Below are 23635 nucleotides of genomic sequence, written 5' to 3'. Positions count from 1 at the left end.
TAATCTCACGCCTTCTCGCGAGAGAACGCGAAATTCAAGATGGCCGCCCCCATGCAGCAGTGCTGCAGTAAACAGTGCAGTGTGTGCTTGAGAGGTTCGAAAGAGAAAAGGATGTCCGGATAGGTCGTGGTCCGGATGCGGTGCTTGAAGATTTCGCGTCTTCCTTTTCAACGAGCTGGATTCAAGCGACGCAAGATGAAGTTGTACTCGCTTCCTGGTTTGACGTAGGAAACAGCTCCGGCCCGTTGCACTGGTATTTACTTTGTCATTTCAATCTAACGAATGTCGAGTTGACGAAGAAGCGTATTTTCGTTTCAATGTCTTTTATTCGACCCTTTCTTTCAGATCTAAGCTCCCCGCTTCTAGAAATGTCAAGATACGACTCTGGATTGCCAAGGCCCGTCGGATACAAGTCGTTTTGCCGGCGCTTGGCCGAAGTCAAGATGTCAATGCTCCTCGGTCTACTTTTGTTGGTTCTTTCCGTGCCGCTATTGATTAATTACTACATATTTGGGGTAAGTGAACATTCCTCTCGAACTTGAAAAATTACGTTTATTTAGAAAGTCAAGTTTAGCACCTCAAACTAGAGTTTACAAACCATAGTGGAAGAAACCAGAGCACCTGCGTAAACCGCTGCGCGGCGGACTGTTTGGTGACTGCTGCAGTACGGTCGCCTCTTTTCCTTTGTAGTACCTCGGCAACGCGGACTCGTCAGAAGACATACACAAGCGCATCCAGTTGGACGACATTCACGTATTAGAAGTGAAAGATCTCAAGCTAAGGATTGAGGAGTTTCTGCGGATTAAAACGTCGGTGAGCACCGAGCTTCGAGATCTCGAGAGGCGGAGGCAGGAACTGCAGGCAAGTGTCCTTAATCTGACTTTCAAATTTTTGTAGACCAAATCTGGCCTCTTTTTGTCGGCCTGTTTCACATCTCAAGCTGCATTTTCGATCCCCAGGCCGAGATCACCGGCCTGGTGCAAAGCGTCGAGGACTCCAAGCGCAAGTACACTCAAAACCGGCTTCAGCTCGACCGCATCGAGCTGTCCCTCAAGCAAGCCGCCTACGCCCAGGCGGAATTAGAACATCGAAACGTGCCACTTCTCAGGCCGCCCCTGACACTCTCCGTGGTGGCAGACGACGCTCCGTCAGGTTTGCAGGCGCAGTTGCGTGCCCACGGTTGCCGGATGCACTCCTGTTTCGACTACTCCCGCTGCTCCCTGACCTCGGGCTTCCCCATCTTCTTCTACCCTCCGGATGACTCAAGGCTAGACCCGAACGTCGGGGCATCCGTCGGGGAGATTTCGAGCACCAACATCCACGTCACGTTCGACCCCAGTGCCGCGTGCATCCACGTCGTCGTGATCGGAGGCGGCCTCAGGGCCGATGCAGCACAGGACTACCTCCGTCGTCTGCCTCATTGGAATGGAGACGGGCGTAACCATGTCATCTTGAACCTGGGTAAGAGCGCAGAGCTGCGAGAAACCGACACGCAGCGGGCTCTTGTAGCACAAGTCAACTTCGAGGCCGCCGACTTCAGGCGTGGCTTCGACCTAGTCCTGCCGCCGCCGCCGCCAAACGGCGAGGCCGAGCCACCCTGGAGCACGACTGCTCTCGTCACGCCTGCCAGACGGAAGTACCTGATCAGTTTCGAGGGACAGCTGCGAGGGGGATCTAACGTTACCCTGGCCGCTCGCGAAAACAATGTGGTCGTCGGTGCCCTCCGGAAAATGTCGGCAGGCTACGAAAGTCAGCTGCGGTTCATGTTCGCCTGTGCCCATGCGGAAGAAGACTCCGCCGCTCCGTCCGACGACTGGTCTCTCTGCGGAAGCGCAGCCACGCGTGCCGAGCTCCTCCGGGACTCCACATTCTCGCTTCTCCTCGCACCGTCCGGGGGCCGTGTGTCGTCGCACACTTTCCTGACCCGCTTTTGGGAAAGTCTCCGGGCGGGCGCCGTTCCCGTCGTGCTCGGAGGTGATCGTGTCGAACTTCCATTTGGCGACTTCATCGACTGGACCCGAGCATCCCTGCTGCTTCCGCTCGCACGTGTGACGGAGCTACACTTCGTGCTAAAGACGTACCTTGATGCCGACATCGTCGAGCTGCGTCGGAGGGGGCGTCTGCTTTGGGAGCACTACCTGTCCACGACGCCTCGTCTCGTAGCGACGGCGCTCTCGCTCGTCCGCTCCAGGCTGGGGATCCCGGCGCCTCCCGTGCATGAGGAGCCATCGCCGAGCATCTTCAACGCCACCTTTCGGCCAGTGACGATGGAGGTGCCCCCCAACACCGAACTGGAAGAAAGTCTGGGTCCCATCGAGCCTCCGTTTCCGTCCCTGCCGTACCAGCGGAACTTCAGCATTGCCCTCAACGAGCAGACAAGGGTCTGGAATGAGGCGTTTGATCCTCACACCCTGTATCCGTTTGGGACGGAAGAGCCCGTGCTGCCCTCCGAGGCCAAGTTTATGGGTGAGTGCCATTTGAAATTCACACTTCGTCTTCCCAGTTCATTTTTTTTTTATACAACTTAGGTTTCTGTTTTGGAAGTTTGTTCTGGGAAGTATGCATACTGTTGCTATAGTCTGTTGCAAATTAAGAATAGCAGCACTACAAGCTCCTCTCGCAAAGTCCTCCTTTCTTTCCACTTTAGCAGAGCGAACGCTGGAAGGGAGGCTTGCAGAGAGGAGGACACAACCAATTGTGGCGAGCAGAGAGTTTTTCAGGAGAGGCTTTCTAAAATTATATCACGTCAGCTTCGCTTGACTGACAGAAAAATGGGACCAGTTTCGGAAGAGACTACTACTTCCAAAAGTCCCTGCACGGAACACTGTGTGCATTGCATTATGGGACCTAGTTGGCCACGGAGAGAAGTGTCATGGTTTCGGCTTCTATCGCCCCATTGACAAAGTGGTGCATCTCGTCGCTGCCGTAAAACAAATTCGGTGCTCGCTTGCATTACACCCATTCGTCTTCGTGAGAGCCCCCATTAAAACACGGACCTCCAGCAGCCTAAGGACCTGCTTAGACAGCGCAGCACGACCCTCACGGATTACGGATAATTTAAGGAGCCTAGGACATTGGGGAAACGACGGAACAGAATGACTGGCCCAGTGTACTTCTTCCACGCGCTATCGCTCTCATAGTCCCGTGTCTACCTGCGCATAAACTCTGGCACGTCGGGAGCCCTAGAAACCGTGTCCCAGCGTTCTAGCTGCATTGGTAGACAACGGCCATGATATTATAAGTTTTTAGAAAGGTCACATATTTGGAAATGCAAGCGCCATATTTGGTTATGACGGGATGTCATCAAGTGAGGTTGGCAAATTGAATCCGAAACTTAGAGGCCAATAGGTTCCCAAGACGCTTTACACGGCACTACGCCGCTAGCATCGCTCCGATTTTGCAAGACGTCTTTTGATTGTACGCAGATGTATGTGATTATTGTGCTTGGCAACCTTCTGTCGTACTTAGTTAAAAGACAGTCCTTACGTTACTCAGTGTAGTAGATAACGCCATTGGCATCATTACTGCAATGTGGTGGCTTCCTTTCAGGTTCAAGCTTTGGTTTCAGACCGATTGGCCAAGGAGTCGGAGGAACTGGCAAAGAGTTCAGTGAAGTGTTGGGGGGCAATGTGCCGAGGGAGCAGTTCACAGGTCAGTGTATCAACTGCGTCGCAACTCTGTGCACACTTACCTTGTGTACAAACACACCTCCAGATGGTACTGAGTAGATGTCTGTATGTAGCCTTCTTCGCTCAGAAGTATATTTCAAAGCGGCATGCAAAGGCTCAACCGACTCAATGACCTTCTCATTTTTATGAATCCACTAGATTTCATTTCATTTCCATAGGTTTTTTTTCATTCCAATCTATAGATTTCATTTCTTTCACAAAAAGGGACCCTGTCATATTTTGTGAATCCACTAGGTTTCATTCTGCATTTCTTGTGGGTGAGATGGTTTAATGGAATGTAGTTAGGGTTGTGCAAATATCAAACTGTTTATTGTGAATCAAGTATGAATATGTAAATTTCACTGGCCAATCCAATTAGAATATTTTATATTCTGAATGTTTTGCATTTAATGTGAGTTGAGCACGGATACTTTAAAAATTCATGGCTGAAAATCTTTTAGAGGGAACATACCTATTGAAAGGAACAGTTTTATCACGTAAAAAAATGTTTTACGCACTAGCGGTATGAAATTAAGGAGAAAAAGGTTCTGGTAAGAGTTGAGTAAAACATAATGTCACATGGCAAGTAAAGCAGTAACTACCCTATTTATTTGAATATAGCTCGAGGTTCCTTTCCCGGCACTTTCCTTTAAAATCAGTTGTCGAACAACAATTATAACAGAAAAAAGCTGACCGAGATGCTGCAACATGGGAGCCGTTTCTCCTAGCATGCTGCTGCAGAGCAGTGAAGCTTAACCCGTGCGCGCTGATTCAAGTGGTGAAGCCTGACAACAGAACACTGGCACATAGCAGTAGGCATTAAAGAATTCTGAAGATGCTTGTAATCTTGTTAATACAGTGATGTCTCATTAATATGGACCCCTCCGTTCTCCCGAAAAATTGTCCATAATGTGAGTTGTCCATATTAACGAGACAAAAATGCATGTACTTTCCCAGTTTGTCCCCTAAAATGGTGTCCATATAGTGGGGTATCCATATTAATGAGGTTCTATTAATAAGACATGACTGTATTCGAGAAACTTGAATACTTAAGACCTTCGAAAAGTGTGCTTTGAATTGAATCGCAAACACTATTCTCGAATTATTCTAAATTTTGAATATCGCACATCACCAAACAGAACAAAAAGGAAGGGTTTAGGCTGACATGTCAGTCTTCCAATAGAAGTGGCAGCTGTATCGTCCTGCGCGAAGGATAAGTCAAAGAGCAACAGAATATACCCTAAAACTTTAATGCTAATCTAGTTGATGCTAATAATCGCTCACAGCATATCAGTTCTGATGAGAGGACGAGTAAGGTCTTTTACAACAGCGAAATTTGTCAGGTTTTTGTAAAGGTGTCTCACGAGTTTGTAAAATATTATGTTGACACAAGACAACACCAGGTTCTGCTGTTCCTTGACTGGTCATGACATATGCCAGTTGAAAAAAGTAAGGGATTGAGAAAACAGTTTTAAATATGAATTAAATATAAAAGTGAAATCCATTTACAACTCCCTGTAACACCGAATTAGAGCGCAGCTCTTGAGGAGGAGGAGGAGGGAAGGGTACTGGGGGGGTGAAGTGACCTGGGGGGGGGGTCACGTGACCTTGGGGGTCACGTGACGATGCCGATGATGTCATCAGTGACGTCACTGATGACATCATCAGTGACGATGACGATGCGGACTCCGATGACGTCGACGATGACGATGCGGATGCGGGTGACGTCATCAGTGATGTCACTGATGACGTCATCAGCGATGATGACGATGCGGATGCCGGTGAGGTAATCAGTGAAGTCACTGATGACGTCATCAGTGACGTCACTGATGACGTCATCGATGACGATGACGATGACGATGCGGATGCCGGTGAGGTAATCAGTGACGTCACCAGTGATGATGACGATGCGGATGCCGGTGACGTCACCAGTGATGATGACGATGCGGATGCCGGTGACGTCATCAGTGATGATGACGTCATGGGGGGGTCACGTGACCCTGGGGGTGGTCACGGTACCCCGGGGGGAAGGGGGGGCGTGTCACGTGACTTCAGGGGGGGGGGTCACGTGACCTTGGGGGTCGCGTGACCCTGGGGTGACCGTGGTTACGCCGACGGCGACGCCGCTCAAGCCGGGAACGGGCCCCTAAGAGCTGCGCTCTAAAAGTTGGTTATTGGAAGTTATATCACCAGGAAGTTCTGTGAGCAAGAAAATCGAGGTGTTGAATGTGCAAATATGATGGTTTGCCCTATATAAGTTCATGTGACACGCAAAACAGGGGCTAAACTAGTCCAATGTGAGGCAAAGCTTACAAGCAAAAATAAGTACCCCCCTTCCCCCCCCCCCCCCCCAAGTTGACAACATTGTACAAAAACAAACTCTTGCATAAATGCTATCCTCGAAACGGAATGTCGGTCCAACTTTTGAACCAGCTACACCTTCCAATAAAAAAAAGTATTGTCATCAATGTTTCTCTTATAATTTTGTTCAGCAAATTTAAACGGACTATTACACAGCATAAGTAATGAAATTCCCAATGATAGTTGATATTTCAAGCTTAGTTATTAAACATACGCTTATACTACTGGATGTTTCACCGAATGTCAGCCATTGTCCCATGAAAACTATACTACGCAGCAAAAAACAAATTGGTGCCATATTAGTCATTTGCTAAAAGGACAGTTTTTTGTGAGGTACATAGCATTTTGAATAATGAAGTACTTAATTAGTTTTGCACAATTAATGTTCTGATTAGTGAAAATAAGCACTTGGTTTGAGTTAGAAACTTGCTTAGTGTCATTGGAAAGCACTAAAAGGGTAAATTTTAGAAAGACTAAGCATGTAGGAAGCATGGCAATGTACAAATGTTACTGTTTATGCTATAGACAGTTGTCTGGCATAGCATTTATGTTGATTTTAAGAAATTAAATGCAGCGAGGGTGCATCAAACTTGCAAGCATTTTTGGAACTAAACGAAGCATGCACTCCACATCTAAAATTACCTGATTTAGTGATTTTTCAATTATTTCCAGCATACTTCGCATTAAAACTGTATGTTTGTTTCTAAACAATTAAGAAACCTAATTATGCAAATCCAATTAAAAAATGTATTATCCTAGACAATATTTTTCATTAGTAAATATGCACATCGACAGTGACTACTAGTACGGTACCAATCTCATTTCTCTGTGATGCACAGTTTTTTTGCAGGAAGTTTGATCGCGATTTAATGCAGCGTACTGTGTACACAACAGGGTCTTTGAGAAGAGTGTAAACCCGATGCACGGGCATTGCGCCAGTTATAATTTGCAGCATGTTTCTTTGTTCTGACCTTCTCGTCACCAGTGGTGATGCTGACGTACGAGAGGGAAGCTGTCCTGATCGACTCTCTACAAAGGCTACGTAGCCTGCCACACCTCAACAAAGTGATTGTGGTCTGGAACAGCCAGAAGGCCCCGTCGCCTGAACTGCGCTGGCCGGAGATTGGCGTCCCAATTGAGGCAAGCATCTCCGCTTTTATTCAAACAAAATCTTTTTAGGCAACATGCCATAACCACTGAAGTGAGAGGGCTAGGTTACTTAAAGGGAAGCTCTAGAGGTTCTCGAAGAAAACAAGTTAGAGGTGTACGGTGGCGTATTTTACAGCGAAGCTGTATATGACTCGTTGGTCGGATTTCTTTGCATCGGTGTCCTCACGGAAAAAAGACCTTCAGTGTTTGAAGCGAAAAGTGCATATCACGCATACGACATAGAGCACAGCATTTGTTTCAATAAAGAATAAGCATCCAAACAACATAATCGACGATGAGGCACTTCTGATAACAATGCGAAGCATGTAGGGCTCACTGTATGTGTTTGCTGGTAAAGATTACTGTTGCACAAGCTGCTGCGGCGATGGCAGCTTGCAATTTAGGGAGTGACGTCACTAGCCTTTCATATATAAAAAGTTTGGGGCAGTGCATTCACTTTTCTTTCGTCAATCACTCTGTATAGACCCTTTTGCTGTTTACAAACATGAACCGCCGCTTGCGTCCCAAGCGACTTCTGGTTGCACCGTCTTTGCGAGCCTGTTGAGCTTGCTTATGTCACCAGTGCTAGAGTGCATAAATGCTACACGAACAACAACGTTGGAGATTTAATGAGGGCCTTCGGCTGTACAATATTGCATCTTAAAGGAGGCAAGCTGGTTTACAATAATACTTTAAACATTTCAACAGATCTCGCACCCCTTCGTTCTTTTGGCATTCACCTGGAGAATCGGTGGTTAAATCTTTTAACTACACTTCAAGCGGCGGTGTTAAGGTGGCCTTTGTTTATTTTTTTTTATAAACTGGAAGTTCTCTGGGACGCCAAAACTGGAGCACCACCTGGTTGCGTTTGCCATAAAAGGGGTCCATAGAGCAGTGGGCAATCGTTGAAGGTGATAACCACAGCTTCGCTGGTCAATTAACTCCACAGCTTGGATTAGAGCTCCGACTTTTTTATCCCATGAATTTGAATATCGCAAGGATTTGATCCGAACGTAGCAGTAGAAAAACTGAAAAATCAACTGCTGGGTTTGACGTCACACCCAGAGGTTTCAACTGCTTTACACTTGCTGCTTGTGAGGGAACGCGTGCAGCGTTTTTGATTGCTTAGGTAAGGCTTGCGGAAGGTATGGAAATGTTGAGATATCGGTAGAATACGTCACAATTCTCTCCTCCTACCGAACATGCCGGAAAGGAAGGGTTTCAGCGCTATTATGAAAGTGCTTTTGCGGCTACTTGGCACATCAATCTGGTATATAATTTTGATATTCGCGATCCTAGAGGCCTAATGAAGACGATTCAAGTCTTGCTTTCTCAAATACAAAACTCCTTCAGTTTCCCTTTAAGCTTTTTTAAAATTTATTTTCTAATTGCGCAATTTGTAGTTTTTGCTAAACGACTTTGCTTCATCGTTTTCACCAAGTTCCTTGGTGAAATGTCATTTTTTACTTTAAAGCTTCAAGAAGCTTCCTTGCAAATTATTCCTACCAGTTTTATGTTTTCAAGTAAGTCAATCCTGGTCCCCGTTGATTGAGAATAGAATGGATTAAAACCAAAATAGGAAAAAAATTAATTACGCAACAAGGAAATGAAAATGATGGATAGTAACGATGTTGAATAAACCTGAGACCGGGGCAGAAATGAACGCATAGGTTGAAGGAAACAAGGAAATGAAAATGGTGGATTGTAGCCATGTAGAATAAACCTGTGACTGGGGCAGAAATGAACGCATAAGTTGAAGGAACAGGAAAGGACATGACGACGTCTCAAACTCATCTACACCAGGTTTATTTAGTCTGCCTCCTTATATAGCCCACACAATCAGCCACCACCAACACATGGGGTAACCTCTAACCAGTCCAAACGCCAAACCCTCCAATCAGCCACCACCAACACAAAGGGGCAACCTTTATACAGTCCAAATGCCAAACCCTCTCTATTATGGATAGTAGTTGAATTTGTTGTGTATTTATGTTGGCTGAAAATTTCTTGGGCCATGTTGGTAAAGTTCCACACACGTCCGGGTTTTCTTTGGATTCCCTCAAAGAAACCAGTGGACGGCGGCAGTTATTAAAGATTTCGTGCATCCCAGATCAGATGTGGACATGCATGTTATTGATGATAGCTGGCGCTAATCTCCAAGCTTTGCAGATTGAGTGGGTATATATATGAAATGCTTTAAGAGTGTGAGGCTGTAGATTCTAAGCTTACTACATCGTTGATGGAGACTGAGCTGTCTGGAGAAAGAATGAAGTGTAGCTAGTAACCCTTCAGTGTGGAAAATGCTGCTGCTTTTTTGTTAATGCTGCTGATTCGAAAATTGAGTCCAAAGTGTAGCAAGAGGCATCCATTCCTCAGGTGGTGCGTGCCAAAAAGAACAGCCTGAACAATCGCTTCCTGCCCTTCTCCCTCATCGAGACAGAAGCTGTGCTGTCAGTGGACGACGACGCACACCTGCGTCATGACGAGATCATTTTTGGGTTCCGGTGAGTCGCATGGCCAACCAGGGCCCTTTTAACACCGAATGTGTTTAATGAGTCGTTTTATTATGAGGAAATTGTCATGAACGAGCATCATGAACAAGTGACACGAATGAGTGACACGCTGAAAGCGCTACAGGCCTATAGGTTATAAAGATTATGTATAAAGTTTGAGCCGCTGAGGAGCTCGAACCCAGGTTGGTGGGGTTGCAGTCCATTACTATAGCCACTGAGCTGCACAGCTGGTCTGAAAGATTAAATCCTTTTATTTGAATGCAAGCGTGCCAGTGAAAGCAGCAGGTTTTGGATGAAAATAATGAATAAAACAAATAAAATAAAATTAAAGCTAAAACACAAAGAAGCAAAAAATAATAAATTAAAATAAAAAATTAATAGAAAGGTAAAATAAATAAATTAAAAAAAAAGATAATTAAAAGAACGGAAAATCTAGCTCAAACCTGACACGGACTGTGGTCCCTGGTCTCTGTCAGCACGATGCAGCCCATATAATTTATTTGTAGTTTTGTGGTCACAATGTTGACTGAATCTCTCACATTCATTCATAACATGGCCTCCAGGTTTCTCTATGATGAAGCTTGTAGCAAGGTTTCAAAGCCTTGTGACTATGATGGTCCAATGCGATGGTATGACTTATCGCCATAGTGACTCGCTTGAAGGAAGAAGATAAAGTGGCCAAGGCAAACAATCCCATCGGTATCAAGTGTTTGAAACAAAAAAGTGAAAGCCGTTTACAACTCCCTGTAACGCCGAATTGGAGCGCAGCCCTTGAGGAGGAGGAGGGAAGGGTACTGAGGGGAGGGTAGACCCCTCCTCCTCCTCCCCTCATTCTTTAATATGCTTCGGGGGGAGGGGTTCACGTGAGTTTGGGTGGGGGGAAGGGGGGTCACGTGACCTCGGGGAGGGGGCCACGTGACCTTGGGGGGGGGGGGGGGTCACCTTGGGGGGTGACGTGACCTTGAGAGGGGTCACGTGACCTTGGGGTGACCTTGGTTACGGCGACGGCGATGCCGCTCAAGCCGGAAACGGGCGCCTAAGAGCTGCGCTCTAAAAAGAAAAAATAGAACTTTATCAATGCCCCTGGGACAACTGCCTTGCAGTAAGGTCAACAAAATGAAACCGTGGTTAGGCTCTTTAATCGACTGTGACATCCTCACAAGTCGTGTTTGTTTTGCTCAAATCTGAGATTTAAGGAAGGGTGCTTCGGTAGCTTGGGTATTGAGAAAGAATCAATGAATTCCCTTTATTAGTACATTCGAGCACACAGTCAGTGAAGCTTGTAAGAACTACTTTCTGCAGCATATGAACTATCGTAAAATACCGAGCAAGCGCCCACTCAAAATATAGAGATAATTGTAAAAATATGGGAATGGGTGCTTGTTAGGTCATCAATTTTACCTATATATGTACTGTGCATATTCTTTCCGATGTTGCAGAATTTGGGGGTGGGCATTTTATATGGAATGGGCTCGGTATTTTACGGTATGTGCAGAACTTGATTTTTTTTTTTCATGAGGTGGCACTGAGTATAGTTGTGTTGAGGATTGTAAAGTACCTAGGTACAAGTAACTGCAAATTGGTATCTAGGTACTTTTATTGTACCTGAGGTACAAACCTAGGCACTTTCATTTCTCGGTATCTGTATCTTAGGTACATATGCCAGTAACTTGTAACTAAGTGAAGTTATGTTTTACAGGTACTTTTCTACTCACTTTGTCAGATTGGCAGAAACTATAAATCTTGAAGTATTAACGCACTACCATGTGCCATGATTACCGTTGAGTTGGGTATGATCTTGGAGGCGCTGACTTGATCGAACAACGTTTTAGTGAACGAAGCCTTGTCCATGATGTTTCATTGAACGACACTTTAGCGAATGGTGGTGTTTATTTGAGAGAAACAATGGATCAGCGATGCCTTTCTAGTGACACCAATTTATTGCATTGCTTCGGAGCTCCGTTTAGGGAATATAGCAACCTGCTTCCTTCGTCTCAAACCGAAAGCGACTTCATTGCATGTTTGAAGGGAGGAGATAACTTGAAAGATGTGCACAGTTTCTGTTGCCTGTATCTTGTCCCGGTGGGGGCTCTTTTCTGCAATAAATTCAATATAAAATATAATTGATAATAAACTATAATTACAGTCAGGAATGGGCAAAATACATGCAAATATGTATTGAAATACAAATACAAAATACTTCATCAAAATGTATTTAATTACAAATCTAATTACATTTCCAAAAAAAGCATTTAAGTACAAGATACAAATACAACCAAATGTATTTGGTCTCCTCCAAATACTTTTCCAAATACATTCCTCAAAATTTGCGTCAGCAACTTCAGGGCCCCTGACATGGGTTTCTGGGTATCTCTTTTTAATTTTGAGTTAAGGAATGAAAGGAAAACTCTAACCAGAAATTGATACGGAGCCTGACGTTTCAAGGCCAGTTCGGCCCCTTGATCACGGGTGACTGTTTTTGTCCTTGTCGTCGTCTTGCAAATTGCCCGGTGTTGTTGGCTTCTTTAAAATGGCCATTCTATCTGCACGCGCTTTATGGTTCGTAGCGCCTCGCGTGACGCACTGCAAACCGGACACGTAGGTGCTTGGCAGTGTCCCAAGTGACCGGTTGACATTATTTTTGGTGTTCTGGATGTACCAGGACTCTAATAAAAGGCGTCTTCGCCAGTTTCTTTCCGAGCCAAGAATAGAGCAATTATTGAATCCAATCGTGTTACCGTCTTTTTGGACGTGTTCTGCCAGCGCACTGCCCTGGACGTTATTCTTTTTAACGTCATACTGATTCTGGCGTAGACGTTCCGGGAAGTTTTTAGTTTTCCCAACGTAGGAGGCGGCGCAGTCACCACAGGGGATCCTGTAGACGAGTCCCTGAGCCTTCTTTTTTAGGGGGACGATCCTTTGGAAGCGAGAAGAGGCGTCCAATGGTGGACACCGGTTTATGTGTCACACTGACGCCGTATTTTCGTAAAACGCGCGCGAGAGTCTCGCTTGTGCCCTTGATGCACGGGACGCATACGCGGTTGGGGGGAGGAGGGGTGTCTTCTGTTTCATTCCATCTAAGTTTTTTGTACACGTTGTTCAAAAACCTGGGAGGATCGCCATTCCGTTTTTGGTCGTGTTTGATAACGTGCAGGGCAGTCCTCTGGCAGAATACGTCCAAAAAGAGGGTCACGCGATTGGATTCAATAATTGCTCTATTCTTGGCACGGAAAGAAACTGGCGAAGACGCCTTTTATTAGAGTCCTGGTACATCCAGAACACCAAAAATAACGTCAACCGGTCAGCTGGGACACTGCCAAGCGCCTACGTGTCCGGTTTGCGGTGCGTCACGTGAGGCGCTACGAACCATAAAGCGCGTGCAGATACAACGGCCGTTTTAAAGAAGCCAACAACACTGGGCAATTTGCAAGACGACGACAAGGACAAAAACAGTCACCCGTGATGAAGGGGCCGAACTGGCCTTGAAACGTCGGGCTCCGTATCAATTTTTGGTTAGAGTTTTCCTTTCATTCATTGTCATTCCTAAACAGGTGGATGTCCACCGAAAGGTTTACGTTTAACTCGGGAGTTAGTGTGCGATAGTAGCGTAATAGAAATATAATCACAAAAAAATGTAATCAGCGTGGACGTAATAGGTGAAAAAAGTACAGAGCTTCAAGCAGCTTTTTTTGTCGATTACCTTTTGGTATACACTAACAAAGAACCGAAACGAGCAAGACGCGCAGCACTAGCTAGAGAATTGTTTATTGTTGCAACTCGCACCAGCTACGAAAATCTGGACGACCTGCGCATTTAGAATGTTCCAGGCAAAAATATTTATGGAAATCAGGCTGGAAAGCATCACAAGTTGTCACAGGCACTTATTTAGCCAGTCTGCCTATGAACGTCGATTTCGTCACTATTCTTGCCCTGGACTATACTCCGTTTCACCTTATGTTGTACCGCAGCAAAGGCTAGAAGTGCGAGCTCATAGCGTTGGCAGCTGCCCTTGGAGCACGAGAGCTTGTGCTGCTGAGATGTGCCCTAGAGCAAGGAGCTCGCGCGTGTAGCCTTTCCTGCGGTACAACACAAGGTGAAACAGAGTATAGCACCGTAATCACAAAGTCACTAAACGGTTGTACTTGATTGAGGGACACTGCATTCGGTGCAGAACATAGTTTTCTTCCTGCTCTGGACAGTGACAATAAATTTGAGAGTTGTATTTTCACCCACAAAATTGTATTTAATTACAATTGTATTTGAAATACCCACATTTTAGTATTTAAATACACAAGTCAAATACATTACCCAATTTGCAATTAAATACAAATACAAAATACACAAAGTATTTGAATTACGTATTTCAAATACTTGTATTTGAATTACGTATTTCAAATACTTGTATTTGAAATACTGCCCATCCCTGATTACAGACATAATGCTACGTAACTTTTTGTACATAATACAGTTCCCACTCAATAAATTTTGCAGTTATCAAAACTGAAAAAGTTCAGAAAGGAAAAAAAGCTTATTTTTCTTCCGACTAACGAAAGGAAAGAAAAAAAAATGAGGAAGCTTGAAGCCTTTCGCTTGTCGTCGCGAGGGTTAGGTGCATGTGCACTCGACTCATGAGTTTCTTCATGCGACCGATGTCTTCTGGGCCCTTCTATGTCAGCACTGGCTCTGAGGGCAAGAATGTCAACAAGCGAGTTTCGGCGTGACATGGTAAACAGCGGAAGCTGTGGCCTCGATGAACCATTTGGAGCGTGGGGATAAGGCACGTGAGGACTTATCTCTGATGTGGACATCGCATTGACACCAATAAAGTACATTTATTAAACTCGTTTTACAGCAAAGCTGTTATGCGCTAGTATCTGGGAAAGAATGTGTCCGCAGATGTTGACGTAAAACTCCCCATTGGTCGCGGCAAGTATGAATAAATAAAAATAAAAAGAGGGGGCAACCAATGTGAGTCAGTCTTCCTTGGCATTGTTAGATAGTGAGGTCCTGGTCCCTTGTTATCATCTCTAGACATCATCCTCGAGGTTGTCCTAGAAGTCGTCCTAGGCAACGTCCTAGAAGTCGTCCTTGAGGTCGTCCTAAAAGTTGTCCTAGAAACCGTCCTTGAGGTTATCTGAGAGCTCATCCCCTAGGCAATGTCCTAGAAGTCGTCCTCGAGGTCATCCTAGAAATCGTCAGAGAGGTCGTCCGAGAGGTTGCCCTAGGCGTCGTCCTCGAGGTTGTCCTAGAAGTTGTTCTTGAGGACGTCCTCCAGGTGTCGTCCTAGAGGTCGTCCTAAACATTGTCCTCAAGGTTGTCCTAAAAGTTGTCCTCAAGGCTGTCCTAGACGTCGTCCTCTAGGCATTGTCCTAGACACTAAAAATAACAGCTTCGCTGGTCCTCCATTTTCACATGAAGTGGAAGGACTCTACAATTTTTGGTGTTTATCCTTAGTATAAAAAGCTTTACTTCCCATATAGTCTGACAAATTTGGGGAAAATAAATAAAGCATCTTTGAAGTAACTGTACCTGTACCTAGGTACATTTTTAAGCGAGTACCTATGTATGTATCTAGGTACCTTTTCGTATGAGTAACTGTATTTTAGGTACATTTTTGAAGTAACTTTTACAACCCTGGTTGCGTTTGATTTGTAAAAATGCCTTTTTCTTTCTCAATTTTTTTTTATGTTTGATTTATGCGTGTATGCCAATGTTTCACATGTATTTTTTCCCCCTATAATGTCCTCCTTTATTGGCCTCTGTTGGAGATTTTGAGGGTTAAGGAATTAATTAATGTACTATGTGGTGAATCAGTTTTTTGAGCGTGTTCTTTCATTTTGGTCCGCGCTTGACCCGATCACTTGCCGCATGGCCATGTGTTGCTGCAACATCTGTGCAGGGTCTGGAGGGAAGCGCGAGACCGGATAGTGGGCTTCCCTGGGCGCTTCCACTCCTGGGACCTGAACCATCACTCCTGGCTGTACAACTCCAACTATTCCTGCGAGCTGTCCATGGTGCTCACAGGAGCAGCCTTCTTCCACAAGGTGGGCCAAAGGGACCGTCTAAGCAACGGGAAATTCATGTTGTGAAAGGAGGTGTAACTAAGTAACCAAACGAGAAAAGCAAGGAAAACGCTGTCCCTAAAGCCTGGGCACACAACTGGAAAAATGACACGGGTCGGATTTGCCTAAGCAAATCCGACTTGGAATTCGTTGGCTGTACTTCATGCAGTATATTGACATTTTTTGCTGCCTGCAAGCTAACAGCATTCTTTGCTCATGTCACGCACTAGAGGCTTCTATGGTTAGAATGTTTAAATTACTGCGAGTTCTGCATAATGTCTTGTTTATTTGTTTTGCATAATTGCATTGTTTACTTGTACAGTCCACAAATCAGTCTGTACAAGTAAACAACCTTGGCCACCGATTTGTTAAATAAATAAACATTGCTACCTTGTTCACATAAATCTAGGACCATCTAATAAGTGCAGAGAGGTTTCCAAAAAAAAGCAAATCTTTCTTTCTAGTCTGCTCCTTTCGGAAACAATCACACATTTGACTACTTGAGTTTTGTGATCACACAGCAGTGCACCAGTGCTCTATGTCTTACTGCCAGGCTGGATAATAAAAGTTAGTATAATTTAAGATCGTGATCTAAATAAGACCAGTTTTACTATGATGATTTATATCAAAGTTTTTCCACAAAAATAATCCCTAAAATACTTTCTTTTCTTACCGTTTGACTATCATTTTATGCTTTCGATGTGCACTTGTTTTGTATTTAAAGAAAACAAAAATCATCAAGCAAGAAAAATTTGTATAAGGCTGAGCACAATCAAAAGGAAGAACCCTTGCAAGCAAATGGGAATGTTGAGCTTGATTTCTGCCTTCCATTTTGTTAAACTTGCGTAATTTCCTAATGCAAGAAAATCAAAATGCAAAAAAGCTTTTAACTAACTAAAAACATAAAGCCATTTTTTGTTCTAATACAATACGTACTATATCAATAAAAGGTTGTTAATTATAAGATATACTTTAAATTTACAGTAATTCTTTCTTTTTCATTGTTATCAGTGATTGTACGATTTGATCAATCAGTCTCATTCAATATATCATGTTTTAAAATGCATCTAGTGGCAAGAAATCATTATTTCAAAGCTAAAGTGGCTTAAATCAAATTAATCTGATTTAAAACAAATAAATCTGATTTACCTGAGTTTTTTTTTGTTAATTTTGATTATTTTTTTTTACATTGCCTGCAGTGCAGTTAGCACACTGTTCATCACCCACATCCCTCGTTCAATCGCTGGTCTGACAACTCTTTCTCCCTTAATCCATGGTGGACTTGGCATTTGCTTCAACACAATAATGACATCATGGGTTTAAGATCTACAAAAGCTCTCAACCTGTTGCCTTACATTCTCGCCGATACTCTGCCTAACATACAGCAGGCAAAACAGTTATGTGCACATTCCTTGCCTCTGCCTCCAAACCTCGCTTATTAGTTACTACGCACCAACCCTTCAACAGAATTGGCTCGTCGCAGTCTCGTATCTGTCCGCTCACTGGATTGAACGGTTGCCTGTCCTTTGCCGTTTCAGTACTACTCATACCTGTACACCTATGTGATGCCCCAAGCCATTCGGGACAAAGTGGACGAATACATGAATTGCGAGGATATTGCCATGAACTTTCTAGTCTCCCACATCACTCGCAAGCCACCCCTCAAGGTGAGGGTTGCACCTTTCTTTATTTTAATATTAGATGTGTGTAACTTAAGGTGTCCGATTTCCACGCAAAGCTACACATCATTCACTTCTCTGCCCGATCAGATAAAAAACCGGGGTGTGTGAAATGGGCTGGCATTCGCGGGTGTACATTTGTACGGTCACTAGAGCATAATGCTTGTTAGGGAACCCAGTTGAGCTTGCATGGTTCGCTAGCCTGATTGTTACTCCAGAGCAGAGATTCTCTAACTTTCCTATCTCGAAGAACACCCATCCCTCTCGGCTGATAGCGAGGATCCCTTTCTAGTCTCTGAAGGTTTTAAAGCAGATGGGGCACCCTTTACGTGGCATCTCAATGATTTCAAAATACAGTCAAACCCACTTATAACGAACGTGATAGTTCCGCGAAAAATGGTTGTTTAATCAGTGGTTCGTTATATCTGGACTTAGCTTTAAAACATGTTATAAATGAAGCTGGTATTGGTAGTTTCATTTAACCAGCTCTTTATTTAAAGAAGCTTGACGCCAGGCCATACACGCAAGTCTATGGGAGAAACGCACAAAAGTAAGAATATTAAGCATGTACGCTGTGTTTGGAGGCGGGTATTTTACAGTGTGCTGCGATCCTTATGTCGGGTGTTTGGAGATTGAATCGGTATTTGCCAAACATTCGAACGCCGATTAAAAGAATCAAATGTACCGGAGCACCTACGGCTGAGCTGGCAAACTTGCTGGCGTAGTGGAGTAAACTAAGGAACTTGCCGTCAATGAGACCGTCCTCAGGTAAGCCCAGAAGTTGGTGAATGACAAGGAAGTTCCATCCCGACAGCGGCTTTCCGGGAGTGAGCGAATTCTGTCTAGCAAAGCCTTCGAGCTTGTCGTCTGCTAAACCCAACTCAAAAAAACTACCACCGACTCCGCGGTAACTCTAGGTAACTCTCGCCTCAATGAGCTGCACTTCATTTTTCGCCCAGCGGAGTCACTCTCAAGCACAAAATATTTATTTATAAGAACTGCGAGGGTTGTTAGTTTTAATATCTGTACGCAAGCTATTTGACGGGCTTATCGAAAAACAGCCAAGAAGTTTCAGTGCCGACAACAGCTTAGAAAAGGGGGAAACGGTACTTTTTCTTGTCTTCCCCGTAGAGTCCCATGCATTTGGTGGTGTCAATCAGTGGCCACCGGTGGCGACACTCGGCCCCAGCTACCGAGGCCGCGGTCCGCGATTTAGCCTACTACAACAGAGATCAGTGGAACATGCATGATATGGATACCAAAATGGCAATGGATGGATATTAATGGCTAAACCCTTTGTAATGGGCGGTAGCTTGCGTCACCTAGCCCAAGTCTAAAAAGACAAAACGTGATTTCTCCCACCCTTTTAAGACCAATTTTCTCCCCCTAACTAAGATATCACCAGGATGACCTTCGAGGATCAGGCAAAAAAAACTAAAAACATCATCCCCCTGCCTCTTCCCCCAGCGAGGGAGTCGCCTCTTCCCCCCCCGGCGAGAGAGTCACCAACGTAAACAAACGGTCACGATGGCAATGGCGCTAGCCAGCTTATACCGAGCATTGAGTTTTTCTTGAGTTTCGGTTTTGGGTTTCGATTGTAACGTGCATGTATTTTTGGGCACCCATTTTGGCGAAAAAAAAGTGTGCGTTAGAATCATGCAAACAGTGTAGTGAATCGGCAGACTACACGACTCGGGAGGGCGTTTTTGCTTTTGTAGTTTTGTTTCCTCCCCAAGGAAGTACGCCGGACGGCCGTGGAAATTACCTTGAGCGTCACGCCCAAAATGTAGCTCTCTTGATCTTTTTGTTTTTTCTTTCCACTCGCAGAAGTTTTTTTTTTTCTTTCTTACGAAAGCAGACTTTAAGTGTTCATTGTAACAGTATGATGCTTTGAAAAGCGGTTGTTTTATTTGGACTAATTTCAATGGGTAAGTCCTTGAATTCATACATTTCCTGAAACCTGGTCGTTATAACCAATAGGTTGTTATATGTGGGATCGTTATAAGTGGGTTTGACTGTAATAGGACCTCTAGGTGTCTCGAGTATGCAGAGCACAAATTTGTCTGCTTCTTTTGCAGGGGTTGTGATGACGTCAAAACCCTGAGCTCTGATTGGCTTCAATTGAAGGATAGGAAGGACTTCAAAGCAAGGCTGCCTCAAGGCAGCTTGCTTTGAGGTCTACCCACTATCCTTCAGTCAGAGCCAATTAGAGCTCGGCATTTTGACGTCACCACAACCCCTGCAAAAAAGACATATGAACTTGCGCTTCGCATAGATGGCGTTTCCAATCACCCATTTTTTCAATGGGCCCGTAGCATTTTATGAAAGAGTATATGCATCCAGCGACTTTCTCCACGGTGGCTTCTCCGAACCCACATCCACGTGTTAGGTTCTCTTAGCGATCCAATTAGCTGACTTCTATTTTCGGCAGTGCACCTCTGGTGCCTCGGTTTGTCCCTAGGCGAGACTTTCCCATAGCGTGATGAAAAGATTCCAGACCAGGTAACCTAAGGGCCGTGCTTACGGCAACCATGTTCGCGTGCAGGTCACCTCCCGGTGGACCTTCAGGTGCCCCGGCTGCGCGGTGTCCCTGTCCGAAGACGACTCCCACTTCCAGGAGCGCCACACGTGCATGAACTTCTTTGTGCGCGTGTACGGCTACATGCCCCTGCTGTACACACAGTTCCGGCTGGACTCCGTGCTGTTCAAGACGCGGCTTCCGCACGACAAGCAGAAGTGCTTCAAGTTCATCTGAGAGGGCAGTTCTCGGTGCGCACACTACTTCAGGGACGTTGTTTAGGGGGGGAGGAAACGCGGCACGTAGAGTTGTTACGACGGACAGTGGTTAGGGTACGGTGCCCTGAGCGCATCTCGAACCAGCGTGTCTTGCGCTTCCTCGAATGAGGTCCCTCATATTTCTGCCCGGTGGCGTCGTAGAGGTGTCGCACTGTCGCCTGCCACGATCCAGGCAGCGGAACGGCAGCGGAGGTGGGTGCAGCAGATGCCCGTTCTGCCGCAAGTCGCTCTCCGGCCTGACTGTCCATGGAATCTTCGGCAGCCAGGAGTTTGAAGTTGCGATGGCGATGCCGGTATTCGCTCGCACTTTTTACTCAAACTTCCGCGACTGACTGTCGGGATCACGCATCTAACAGCACGACCCGTCAGAGATGCATTCCACCCAGCCTAGTCGGGGCATCCACGACACGGTTAGAAATGGGACGACGACGACGTTGGTACGGTCGGGCATAAAAAATAACCGACGCAACGTGACGGAAGTTAGAATGGCGCAATCTTTTGAGCAGAATTGCCGCTTCATCTCATCGGGAACGAGATTGATTGCACCGGCTCAACTGCTGCTACGGCCGGTCGGATCGAGCCCGTTCTCGGGAGAACGGAACAACGGTAGTAGCACCACTCCATGCCTCTGCGTTGTATCGGTCATTTTTTCAGCACCCCGCGAGTACTGTAAGAAAAGCTTTTACAATTAGGTCACACCAGTGCGTTGTCTAGGCTCGTCTACAATGTCACTTACTGTTCCCGTTTCACGAAGCCACGCAGGGATCTGTTGGTCTTAGTTACAAGAAAGTGATGCTAGCGTGTAGCTAATGGTTTGAGGTGTGCAGTGTCAACTAGCTGTCTGCCCTTTGAAACAAGCGACCATGAGCGTCGCGGACTAGCGAAACTTTCTCAAGTTCCAATCCTGTGTTTCATACTTAAAAGTAGGCATCTCTTACGTCATTTTTGTAGACATTTTGGTTCGGACTGCTTGCGGCATCAAGTAGTAGTTGTGGCAAAGTGCAACTCTTAGCTGGAACCTTGGGGCTGAGCTCTTGCTGGTCATATTTATGCTGGAATGAAAACATAGGTTTTATGATTTCTGTGGGATTTCTTCTGCTAAGAAATGGCAAATGTTCAGTTGTCTCACTCTTCCCAGAAACGGCCAAGTTCGACAGTCACACACGGCGTTGCAAGCTGTTTACTTTTTCTTTTAACGCAGACATTTCTGATAGATCTTGTAAAAAAGGTCTTAGTTTTCTGAACAATATTGTTTAGAAGAATTAGCTGACTTGTATCTGTACTACCTCCGATGCTTTCTGTCTTCATCCAACATCCACATTTGTATAATGTGCCCCCTAGTCATTATCTTGTATGTCATCTTTATCATCTTGCTTGTGACTAGTATGTTTTCAACTCAATGTTTTACCCATTATCCAGTGGTTTTACCTCCTTTTCGTCTTAGACCCCTTTGTGGACAAAATACAATTGTGGGACACTTTACTGGTCTGGTTAGTTAATGTCCTCACTGCCTCAGCTGATTAGGTTGCATCTCGATTCATGTTAGAATATTTTCAACTGCTGTCCCGTCTTGCCATGTCTGTTTCGCCTTTTTCAGAGATGCCAATCATCCTGGAAACCCTGATTTTTGTTACAACTGCTGCATCTATTGTTCTTTCAACATCTGCACAATCAACGAGCAGTACTAATGTCTAAAACAAACAAGAAGGAACTTTGAGGGGAAGCTGTCTACTGACAAGTGTGACAATCGCTTAGCTTTGGTGGGCGTCGAACAGCCTCGAGTGCAGATATCTGTTTTTTCTTCCTCACGTTCACCCGAGCTGCACGTGATCTCTATCCATCTATACGTGTCCCAGACTCGCCACTCAACAGAGATGTTTGGGAAAGGCACATCTCTCCAGTCGGTGTGAATCACTATCGCAGAGTTCAAAGCTTATTCCCAAAGAGTTGTTCAAAGGGTTTGGTGTCACGCAATAATGTAGGCATATAAGAAGGAATATGGGAAAGCAGTAGGAACAATCAGCTGCAATCCAGTTTTGCTGGCTCTCACTGCTGTACTGCGGTGTGCAGACTATCATTGCCATCAGGATGTGCGATCATGCAGCAATGTGGCATCACCCATCCTAGAATGATCAACGAGCAAAACAATCGTGAAAGGCTCTGTGCCGTCTTCGCCTCGAGCTTACATAGCTTGATAGTGTAATGAGCACATTTCATTGTCATTATCGGACAGTATGCATTGCATATTATTCAAACTGACACGATTTACACTTTAACAGCATGTCACTTCGTTAGTGCTGCCGAAGTGCGTTTGGGTTGGCTTCCGTGTTTTGACCAGCGTACGTCTTCCATGTTGCAGTTGAATCTTGTGCGCCGTCGTCTGTAGCGGTCAGTTATATGTACAAGGAAGTCAAATTGAAAGCGAAGAATAGCCATGTTTTTTTTTTTCTCGAAAGGTTCATCATCAGGGTGCACATAGGTCTTTTTGTACAGTGTAGGATGTTGTGGTCGTGTTGCACGTTTCCCACGCAGCGTTGAATATCAGCAATAAAGCGCGGCATCTGAACTACTTTATTTATTTGAGTGGTTTTAATCCAGTACCACCAACAGTTTAGGAATGCCCGAGCACGTTTTGATTTCCCCGCTTTCCATGCGAGGCACAGCAGTCGCTTGAGCTCGCTTAGTGTTCTCGAGGTTTTTTGAAAATATGCTGTCTAACGCATTCCAAAACTTCTCCTTTATCAGTTACGGGTAGAAGCTGCACCAACAAACAGGGAGCAACGACAAGAAGCAACTTAACTAATAAATGTGAATTGTTTGTTTAACTTACTATCTTGTTCATACAAGGTCTCAAACATTCGGTGCTCCTGCCCCAATGCTTCCAGGTTTGTTTGTTTGTGTTCGATCAACCACATGGCTCATCATTGACACTGTTTGAAGGACTCCTTAACCTGTGTCCCCCAACTTCTTGTGGCGTGCGTAGCCAGTGCGTGTGCACCCTAATGTCACCAAGTGCCATTTCGCCGAGCCGTTCCCACTCAGAAACGATTGCGTGTATGACCGTCTGTACTGTCCACACTGTAAATAGTAGACTCGCCAATAAACTTACGAAATGAAAACGTCCGATTTACGCTCGACTGAACAACTAAGGGCACATGAACCACCGGAAGTTGCTGTGCACCTGCTTGTCCCACGATCTGCAACTTGTAACAAACTATAATCACCTACAGAATGAGAATGGCAGGGTGTTTTTCAAACGCACGGCCTCCAGGACACACCTGTTGACTTCCACCGTGCTTAGCCCGTGCTTGCGCGCCTGGGCCTTGCAAAATGCCGATGCATTATCAAAGGCAGGAAGCTCGCGCTGGAGGTGGGACGACCGAAGGACATCTCTGCCGGTCTCAATC

The 23635-nt window shown here is 45.2% G+C and overlaps 1 protein-coding gene across 1 annotated transcript; it reads left to right on the top strand.

Moving 5' to 3' along the window:
* Positions 1–22: 22 nt before the first annotated feature.
* On the top strand, positions 23–23347 carry LOC8039330 (exostosin-3). The gene is made up of 10 exons (XM_029994542.4): positions 23–253; positions 346–515; positions 691–861; positions 960–2466; positions 3550–3651; positions 7015–7169; positions 9555–9682; positions 15591–15735; positions 17292–17420; positions 19978–23347. The coding sequence occupies exons 2-10, from the start codon at positions 369–371 to the stop codon at positions 20185–20187; spliced, it is 2694 nt and encodes an 897-aa protein (XP_029850402.1). The 5' UTR covers positions 23–253; positions 346–368; the 3' UTR covers positions 20188–23347.
* Positions 23348–23635: the final 288 nt, after the last annotated feature.

The sequence above is a fragment of the Ixodes scapularis genome, unplaced genomic scaffold (assembly GCF_016920785.2).
Source record: "Ixodes scapularis isolate PalLabHiFi unplaced genomic scaffold, ASM1692078v2 PGA_scaffold2__306_contigs__length_199485367, whole genome shotgun sequence".
NCBI lineage: Eukaryota > Metazoa > Arthropoda > Arachnida > Ixodida > Ixodidae > Ixodes > Ixodes scapularis.
The sequence above is the reverse complement of the archived record's forward strand: the minus strand, read 5'-3'. Positions and strand labels throughout refer to the sequence as shown.

Bases quoted from the DNA above. Each gene is read 5' to 3' on its own strand.
- LOC8039330 (XM_029994542.4), top strand. From the start codon at position 369: ATGTCAAGATACGACTCTGGATTGCCAAGGCCCGTCGGATACAAGTCG. The intron at 516-690 runs GTAAGTGAACAT...TTTCCTTTGTAG, and splicing joins TTAATTACTACATATTTGGG to TACCTCGGCAACGCGGACTC. The intron at 17,421-19,977 runs GTGAGGGTTGCA...GTTCGCGTGCAG, and splicing joins CTCGCAAGCCACCCCTCAAG to GTCACCTCCCGGTGGACCTT.